A 10,164-nucleotide genomic window follows, 5' to 3' on the forward strand; every position below is an offset into this window, starting at 1 on the left:
AACTCAAATGAAAGCAAATTTAAAAGATTTTTCCCCCACGACTTAAGTAATTGAATTTGAGCTCTCACAACTAGCACAGTAGATCAGATATTTAGTCTGTCAGTGAGATGGTTTGAGAAGTCAGATATTTTGCTCTGTTCATGTTGCTGGTTAAACTACAAGATTGCTTTAAAGATCATATCCCGAGTTATCCTGAAACATATCTGGCTCACCAAGAAAGCCATGTTTGGAGAACATGACCTAGAAGTGTTTCTAGAATATTATTGTTGATAAATGGCAAATACTGGACAAATCAGTTAGCACATATTAATGTTCAGTGTTTAACTCCAGGCTGTCAACATAACTATTGCTTTGAATTTAGAAATAAAAGGGTAGTGAAAACATTTGGTGCTCTTCCACAGAAAAGATTTTGTCCCACATCCTAGTTTGTGGTTTCTTAATGCCTTTGCAAAATAAACCCAACATCAGAAAGTTTTATGATAGGCTACACTCAAGGCTCATTTTGTGTGCACATACTGTATTTTAACATAATGAGGAGGACATAATTATTTAGTTAAATTACATGTGCAGAATTAATTAATGTCTTAACTCACATTAATATTGCAGTCTGATTTAGCAATGATAATTCCTTCCTCATTCATACAAAGTTCCACTCTGGGTGCACTGTGTCATATGCTCTCCTCAGCTGATTTGGGAGAAAGTTGCAATAAAAAGATAGGAAGCTGAGTAGTGAAACAGAAACTGAGAACTGGCACAAAAAGGGGAAACTCCCTGATCTTAGAGTATTTAAATAAAGCTCCTGAACACCTCCATTCATTAGCTCAGTGCTTCACACATTACTACAAGCAAAGCAAAAATCCTCAAGAGCAAAACTACAATGAAGACGGTTGCAGCTATTGTTATTCTTGCCTGTTTGCTTTTTACTGATGTGAAAGGTGAGTTTGAGAATTGCTGTTTTAGAAGTTCAAAGTGCCTTCATGTTGTATCTAAATATTTGTTTGATATGTATTGTTCTGCAGTTAAAAATGAATTTAAATGCAATATATGAAATATCTTTTCCAGGGCAGGAAAGGGTTTCCAAGGGCAGGTGTTTCTGTGCTGATAAAGGGGTGAACATGGTTTTAGTGAAGAACATTGGGAAGGTTGAAATCATCCCTCCAAGTCCCTCTTGTGGAAAGCAGGAGATAATGTAAGCGGCAAAACATTTTACATGGCCTAAATGGTAGTACATAAGTTCTGTGTAAACTATAGCTCTAGTATATACTGTATTAATTAACTATCACATTCAGCTCACTGTTTCTTCTGTTCTTTGACAGTGTCACTCTGAAGAATGGTGCAGGTCGGAGATGCATGAATCCAGAGTCTCAGTTTACTCAAAATGTCATCATGAAGGCTCTTGAAAAGAGGTGAGTAAATCTCTGCATTAAGAATATTTACTTTTGCTTTACATACCAGCAGAGTGAGACCCATGGTATTTTTTTAAATAAATTAATTTAGGAGGGAAATACAAGTACTGTAACTGTTTCTGATCTTTACAGGAGCCAGCCAGTAGAGGATTCTCAATGAATCCAGATCAGTCACAGTGTTGTGCCACTGAAGAACACCCTTAAATCAGCACCATCAGCACCAACACCCTTCAGATGACTGTATTAATACAATTCCTAAATAGTTTGAAGTTTAATTAAAAAAGAACTTTAGAACTCATGTTGAAAATATTTCGTAAAACAATTTCCTAAATTATTTATCAAACAATGGATTGTAAAAAGCCTTTCCTTTCCTTTTATAAATAATTATTTAATTTTTCTCAACTTTCATAAGACTATTGAACACTGTGTCATATGTATAGTTTTCATGATTTTTATATGACTGTCATATTTTTATTGTCCCAATGATGCGCAAAGAAGTGTCAAATAAAGCTTTTGTATCTAAATAAAAAAGTCTTCTGACGTTTTTCCAGTTTATCTCTGTGGTTGTGTTTCTGTGTAAGTTCTGTGAAGTGAGTAGTTTGTCTTTATATCACATTGGGCATCATTGCATTATGTGTTTAATTAGAACTTTAGGTCCCAAACTCTATAGCAATTACTACTGTAAACATAGTTTATCCAGTTAATTTTATTTTAAGTAAATTGCTGAGGTTACAACTTACTATATCTACCAAAGTTGTTACACTACAACTTGACCCTTTTGGATAAATCAATGCCAGAAATGTAGCCTCAGGCAAGATTTTCCCAAACCTTGCTTTTAATTTTTGGGGCTACTGCACATATACAATTACATATACAAGCCACAATTCCTGAAATATTATCAGTTGTACTAAATAGCACCAAAGCTAAAAACTAGCTTCCAAAGCTGCGGCCAAAGCAGGCTGAAATAAATCCTGTCTTAAATGTGGGAACTTCATCTCTGACACTCCACTTCATCCTCTCCGCTAATATAAAAAAGACAGAGACTGAGACTCTTTATTGCCTCACTTGAAAAGGGGCTAGGCAGATGAAGAGGTCACTCATTTATTAGTTCAGTCTCAATGCGTTTGGAAGACTGCAAACATGCAATCATTTAATTCAATCTCAATTTTAACTGATTAATCATTACATTGCAATCTCATTATTTATGTAATTTGAAATACATTTACTTCATAGTTGATCACAATTTCCATTAAAGTGTCCATCCATGTTACTTCAGTTAGTATACAAATACATAAATACTGAGTAATACAAACTAACAGCATAAGTAATTATTTGTTGCAACACTTTGTTTGTATTATCTCTCTTGTAATGAATTATATTCACATATAATAAGTCTAACATGAACACTGTAATTTGTAAAGTGTTACCTTTTCCTCTGGTACATGTACTATAAGTCATTGTGGTTATTAGTGAGTGTATGTTATTGTTAGTTATTATTACTGTATTATCATTACAACAGGTTATATGTAATGTGGCCCAATACCAGGATTGCTTAAAATTAAAATATAATGTATATGCAGAAATACAGGTATGCATTTCCAAATAACAAAAGACTGTTTTCGTAAGTAGAGACTCAATGTAAAATAAGTAACACTCAATGTAGTAAAGGGGTAGTGAGAGCCTCTAATCTTTATCATATATCGACTAAAGAGAGAAGTTGTGTCCTGTAATTTTGTCTGTGGTTTTACCCTCCTCCACAGAATTATTTATTTTAAAATTCTTATACTAAAAAAGCTACTTATTCAATAAAGAAATCAGTGCACCTTGTCATTGGTTTCGATCATTATAATATTCTATACTAACTTTACAATTTGTTGTTATTGTACAAAAACAAAGTTATTGAATGAATGTTACACAGTTTGCAGTTCAGACACATTTAATCAGTTGTTGCATACTGAGTACATGCACTTGAAGTTAAACAGCTGATTTTATAGACATACCAATGCAAGAATGCAATCAAACACATTTTAATGCTTATGTTTTTCATTGCAGTAATGATTGGAACCATCATGATTTAGCATTTGGTTGACCAGATTTTAGTCTAATATTATCCAGTCTGAAATTGCCAGTCTAATGTTTTCTTCCTCATTCTTTGAAAGGTCACCTATTCTGAGGTCCACTTTGCTGTATGCAATATTTTGAAGAGCAAGTGTTTCCAAGAAAGAAGAAATGTTCATATGTTGGACTAATGAAACAAAAACTGAGAAATTCAGCTGACGGAGGAGGGAAAACCCCCTTATGAGAGTATAAAAACACAGCAGCTAAACTTAATTAAACATAAGATCATCAAGAGCAAAAACACAATGAAGACTGTTACAGCTTTTGTTCTTCTTATCTGCCTGTTTGCTGTAGTGGTGAAAGGTGAGTTTGGTATCTGACAACCCAACCCAATGTATTTTGCATGTATATTTTGATCAGAAACAGCTTTTGCATGACATGGCTCTGTGCTGCAGCTATTGGAATAAAATACATGTATATAGCCTATGTGATTTAAAATATATGATATTTCTCTTCCAGGGCAGGCAAAGGCTCTGAAGGGCAGGTGTTTATGTGCTGACAAAGGAGTGAACATGGTTCCTCCAAAAATGATTGAGAAGGTTGAAATTATACCACCAAGTCCATCTTGTGAAACCCAGGAGATTGTGTAAGTACATAAATTAAGTTTTACCATCATATTTAAACATGAACTGTTAATATGATTCTTTCAATACTATATCTCAATAATATCCCTGTGTAAATATCTTGAATAACATAAACATGCAGCAAATTTTCCAAATGTTTTTTTTTTTTTTTTAGTGTAACTCTGAAGAATGGCACAGAGCGGAAATGCCTAAATCCAGAATCTAATTTCACTCAGAATTACATCATGAAGGCTATTAAAAAACAGAGGTTAGTACAAGAATTTTACAGTAATATTTTTAGTTTAGAACAAAACTTTGTTCATAAGGCACAAACACCCCAAGCTTGCAGAGTTCGACTTTTATTTCTCATTTCTTCAGACTGTATAAGGGAGAAGATACACTATCAACTGTTTGTGATTATTTCCAGGAGCAGGCAGAAGGAGCAGCCTGCAATATGAATTCAGAGAAACTATTGTTTAGTCCAAGAGAAAAACACCCTGATATCAGCATCACACACTAAGCAACTGGATATCCTTCATTCACCCTACAAGACAGACCAGAGTTTCATGCGCAGAATGTTCCATAATCCAGTGTCCATAAAGCTTCATTATGTAAATTTTTCCTTAACTTAACTTATAAAAATGATCATGATTCACTATGTTTTTGTACTTTTCAAAGTAATATTTTTGTAATGCATAATTTTCCTGGTCACAGCACAAAGTGTCATATGTACAGTCTTGAAAAATAAACTTAAAAAAAAATTATGTGGTCTTTAAAGTACATTTTTGTCTTTATCATCTGCATTATTCTTATGGGTCAGCAAATGTAAATTAAGCATATCATTAAAAATACTTTTAGATCAGGTCATTCAAATTTCAAAAAGCATACATAACATTTTTAATTCTAAATGCCAAATATATTTTGGTATATATTTTGAACATAAATGCAAGTTTAAATATTTAATCTAAATGCAAATTTAGAACTTAGAATTTAGTTTTTGGCTATGCAAACTGATCAGTCATTTCAGGGTGAATAAAGCTGAACAAAGCAACTATCAACCAAGGCTCCATGAAGCCTGGTGTAAAGTTATAACAATATTTATCTTGTTTTAACATGTGTAATTAAGCGTTAAAGTAATTTCTCTTTTTGACAGCAAATTAAAGCGACAACAGTGCTTGAAGTGGGCGGGTACTCACCGGTACGCAGAAAAGTCTCGGTTACGTATGTAACCACAGTTCCCTGAGACAAAGGGAACGAGACATTGCGTAGCTACGCATGTGGGAGTGCCTTCTTACATGACCTTGTTGAAACCTCTCTACAATAATGCCAATATTCTAATATTGGCTACGGTGTTTGAGCCCTGCCTGTTTTGGCATAAAACTGTCTGCTATAAAAACAGGTGCACAAACACCATTTCCACTGAATTTCTGACTGAGTACAAGGAGTGCATCGCTGATGCCTCAAGAACTCTGTCTTGTAGTGCAGCTAGCGTTCGCAATGTCTCGTTCCCTTCGTCTCAGGGAACGTCTCGGTTACGTACGTAAAAAGTAGTGATTTGTAAATTATATTCACCCTTTGCTAAATTGAAAGCACTACAACTAAACATTATATGATGTTTTACCTTGTGAATTTCATTGTTTAAAATTTTTTTTTACAGTAATTTCAAATCAGATGATTGCAACATGCTCCAAAATGTTAAACAGGTGAGGCAATCGTGTCATAGTATATAAGGAGCCTCCAAAAACAGCCTAGTCCTTCAAGAGCAAGGATCATTCGAGACTTGCCAATTTGCCTACAGATGCTTCAGCAAGTAATCCAGCACTTTGAGAACAATGTTCCCCAAAGACAAATTGGAAGGATTTTGGGCACTTCACCATCTACAGTGCACAATATAGTTAAAAGATTCAAGGAATCAGGTGAAATATCGGTGTGTAAAGGGCAAGACAAAAAGCACTTCAGAATGCACGTGATCTCTGATCCCTCAGACATTACTGTCTTAAAAAACATGATTCATCTGTAATGGATATCATGAACATGGGCTTGGGATTACTTTAGTAAACCTTTGTTAGTCAACACCACTCGCTGCTGCATCCACAGATGCAAGTTAAGACTTTACTATGCAAAGTAGAAGCCCTACATCAAGACTGTCAAGAAGTGCTGCCGACTTCTCTGGGCTTGTTCTCATCTTAGATGGAAAGTGACACCATGTTTTTTGAAGAATCCACATTATATACTGCCATCCAGCACCGTCTTTTCCAGGGATGTCCTGGCATTTTCAGCAGGACAACTTCAAACCACATAGTGCCCGGATTACAAGTGCATGGCTGTGTAAGCAGAGAGTGTGGGTGCTAGACTGACCTGCCTTCAGTCCTTACCATCTCCAACTGAGAATGTGTGGTGCATTATGAAGCGTACAATACGGCAACAAAGACCCCGTACAGTTTTGCAGCTGAAGACCTGCATAATGGATGAATTGGGGAATATTTCACTTTTTAAACTTAACAAACTTGGGTCTTCAGTGCATAAATGCTTAATAAGTGTTATAAGAAATGGTGATGTTTTACAGTGGCAAACACTCGACTGTCCCAACTTTTTTGGAGTGTGTTGCAAATGTCTGATTTGAAATTACTGTACATTTTCAAAAAAACAATGAAATTCACAAGGTAAAACGTCATATAATGTTTAGTTGTAGTGCTTTCAATATAGCAAAGGGTGAGTATAATTTACAAATCTTTCCTTTTAGTTTTTATTAGCATTTTTCATACTGTCCCAACTTTTTCGGAACTGGGGTTGTACAATCAGATGTGTGTCAACATTAGCAATCCCGAACATCATCAAATCAGTTTGTTCTCCATTTACCAATGATTATCTGCACAAATATCTGTCTCCAGCACAAATTCACCATATGTGCAGGACAAGGAAAGGCTCATTGAATGAGGGAATAATAGATAATTGCATTTTTTAATTATTTTATCTAAAAAGACAGTTCTATGTTAGATTGCCATTATTTTCTTACGTGGGTTGATATTCTCAAAGATATACAGACTTTAGCAGATCTAAATGTTCTTTCTGTTTTCATAAACAATAATTATACATTGTATGTTTTATGTTCAAAGTAAAGTTAATCGAAACCTATTGGATATTTGAGGGTGTGAGGTCAATTTTAATCTTTAGCCAGATCTTAAAAAGGAATTTATGGTGTGCGACGTGGTGGACACTCGGGTTTCGTTTTGTCCCAGACTTTGTGTTCTGGGAGATGGGGCGGTCATCGATGTGAAGGATGGCCATATTGAGAACTGGGTTCTGACCTATGTGATGATCACCAGGCAGGTTAATTTGAGGGGTTGGAGGTCAGCTGGTGCGCCCCATATCCGGAGTGGTGCACGGAGATGGGGAGGGTAGCGGCTTATGGGGAGGTGTCATTGGGAAGACGGGGTGATTTAGATTTGTTTATCTGGAAATGGGGCAGGTATTTGGAATTTTTTGGGGTCTCTCGGGTGGGGTGTGGAGTATTGTAGTGAGTATGATTATTATGTGTGTATATATATATGTATGTGTGTGTATGTGTATGTATATATTTACTTATGTGTGACCACAGGATTGTTTTTTGGGGAGGCGGGGATTGGGGATTGGGAAGGGGGTGTTGTGGGGTTTAAATGTTGTGTGTATATATATATATATATATATATATATATATATATATATATATATAGTGTGTGTGTGTGTGTGTGTGTGTGTGTGTGTGTGTGTGTGTGTGTTTCTTGTTATTATAAGATTTAATTAAACAAATTTATTACAAAAAAAGAAGAATGTAAAAAAAAAAAAAAAAAAAAAGAATTAATGGCCAGACCTGAAAAATATTAAGTAAATACCCATGACTATTTTAATGTAAACAAACACACATTATTAACAGTGTTTTGTTTTTCATGTTAACATGTTAGTTACAATGAAAGTGTTTGTAAGAAAAATATGGAAAAATGTCTGGCCCCCAATGAGTTTTCATCTGGATTAATCTAGCCCCCGAAGAAAATAGTTGAGGAGCCCTGCCGTATAGTAACCTGCAAATGTATTTATTTATTTTTAAATAAACATATTTTGTGAACAAAAGTGGTCTCAGAGTATCATTTACAAAAAAAACAAAAAAACATCTAATTTAATACTAACATGGAGAGTACCTGCACTTTTGTTCTTCCACTTCAAGCACTGAGCAACAATATATTTGAACTTTTCTGGGCCATAGTTCTGATCTGCTGCCTTAAGAATGCAATAAAGAGTGTGTAGTAGATTTATGCAGTTATGGGCAGTTTTGTAAGGACCAAGGATGGCTTAGCAGTGGAGAACAATATACTAGCAGATGTTTACATGATGCTGTTTTGGGCTCATGCTGTTTCATCTCTATCACCTTGTTTTTGTTATGATAAATCCATGCTTAGCCTAAAAATAAATGGATGATGCACTGCAGCGTGCAGCCCAATTTTATACAGACGTTGAACAAAATCACCAAGTTCTTGTTTGAAAATATATTATGAAATATGAACAACCCAAACCAAGCAACCATGAGGCAGATTCTTCATGTTCCAGTTTAAGAGGGTAAAAATGTGTTCACCACTGAGTGTTCTCTTATTGCTTATTGTTATAGTCAACAATAATTTAAACAGGCAAGGCAAAAGTACTCTGTTAATTTAAATATTAATAATTAATTAAAATTTTACCCCATCACTTAATATTGCCAAAAGGCACCAAAATGCCTTGAGGCACTCATGCTCTTCCTGTCTGACATCTGTATGCATATTCAGGATAGACCAGTGCCCTCTACAGGTAAGTAGGCATAACTATACAATACCCCTCCCTTCCCTATATATATGTTATTGCTGAGAACATAGTGAGCGTACAGTGATATAACCATACAGAACAAAACATCAAATAAATATTACTAATAGTAAATCTACTAATAAAATAAATAAATAAATAAATAAACAAATAAAAAACAAAAGGCAAAAACAAAACAAGAGGGCCAATATATTATAAAGAAGAAAACATTACATGAAGAGCCCAAAAGCAGAGCAGATTGTAACAGTCCTAATAGCTTTCTTATTAGCAGAAAATGAGATCGCATTCAAGTAATTTTCCATTTCTTTTAAGAAGACAGAGAAGACAGGCTTACAGTTTGAAAATTTGCATTTGTGAATGTAAAATTTGCCTAGGAAAATAATTAAATTAATAATAAAACAGATATTTTCTTTTGTGAGGTCTGAATCAAAATACCCAATATAATGTTTGTCAGATGCTTTGAGAAGCCTGGCAGAATGTTACACTTGACAAAGGCCAATATCACTCCAAAGTTTCCGAGAGTAGTGACATGACCAAAACAAATGCATAACCATTTCTGTTGAATTCAAACAAAAAAAGCATGTTATATCAATGTAATCTCTAAACTTTTGTATAAATTTCTTGACAGGGTAAAACCTGTGGATCAGCTTACAGGATACTTCTTTTATTTTATTTGTGAGAAAGAATTTTTGCTGTCAAGACCAATTTTTTTTTCCAGTTTAGGTTATCAAACAGATTACAGGTGGAACAGAAATCAGATTCTTAAGAAATAAAAATCTTATTTTATAATTTTTGGTTCTTGATTCTGAGAAACAAATTTTACCAATAGGAGTACCACAAGGAGTCTGTAATAAAACCCAAATCAACATCGGCTTGGCTTTTCAGAGCTGGCGACAACTCCGAGATCTGAAAAGATTTAAAAGTGACCCAGAGATGGCTTTTTCTTACTCAACAGGTAATATATTTTATTGATATGGTTTATGTGTAGTTATGTAATCACACACGTCTGTGTGTGTGTGTGTGTGTGTGTGTGGTGAACTACAATAATTATTCTGTAATAGGTGCAGAACATTTCACTTGCTAGCACATGTGTATTTTTCTTTATAACGGCAATCATTTATATAAATAAATCCTTTAGTCCTAGGCTTGCCAAGGACATGTGAGTCTTGAAATGATGTTGACCACTGTTTGGTAACAATGACAATCTATAAATGAGTTACTATCTTGGTCTATTTGGCCAGAATATC

The 10,164-nt window shown here is 34.6% G+C and overlaps 2 protein-coding genes across 2 annotated transcripts; both read left to right on the forward strand.

The window, feature by feature from the left end:
* Nucleotides 1-841: 841 nt before the first annotated feature.
* On the forward strand, nucleotides 842-1,945 carry LOC127436904 (C-X-C motif chemokine 11-6-like). The gene is made up of 4 exons (XM_051691409.1): nucleotides 842-935; nucleotides 1,063-1,189; nucleotides 1,317-1,406; nucleotides 1,539-1,945. Exons 1-4 carry the CDS (start codon nucleotides 878-880, stop codon nucleotides 1,564-1,566), a joined length of 303 nt encoding a protein of 100 aa, XP_051547369.1. The 5' UTR covers nucleotides 842-877; the 3' UTR covers nucleotides 1,567-1,945.
* Nucleotides 1,946-3,738: 1,793 nt separating this feature from the next.
* Nucleotides 3,739-4,839, forward strand: LOC127436899 (C-X-C motif chemokine 11-6-like). Its single transcript, XM_051691396.1, has 4 exons — nucleotides 3,739-3,827; nucleotides 3,984-4,110; nucleotides 4,263-4,355; nucleotides 4,515-4,839. Exons 1-4 carry the CDS (start codon nucleotides 3,770-3,772, stop codon nucleotides 4,543-4,545), a joined length of 309 nt encoding a protein of 102 aa, XP_051547356.1. The 5' UTR covers nucleotides 3,739-3,769; the 3' UTR covers nucleotides 4,546-4,839.
* The last annotated feature ends 5,325 nt before the right edge of the window (nucleotides 4,840-10,164 follow it).

The sequence above is a fragment of the Myxocyprinus asiaticus genome, chromosome 4, assembly GCF_019703515.2.
Source record: "Myxocyprinus asiaticus isolate MX2 ecotype Aquarium Trade chromosome 4, UBuf_Myxa_2, whole genome shotgun sequence".
Taxonomy (NCBI): domain Eukaryota; kingdom Metazoa; phylum Chordata; class Actinopteri; order Cypriniformes; family Catostomidae; genus Myxocyprinus; species Myxocyprinus asiaticus.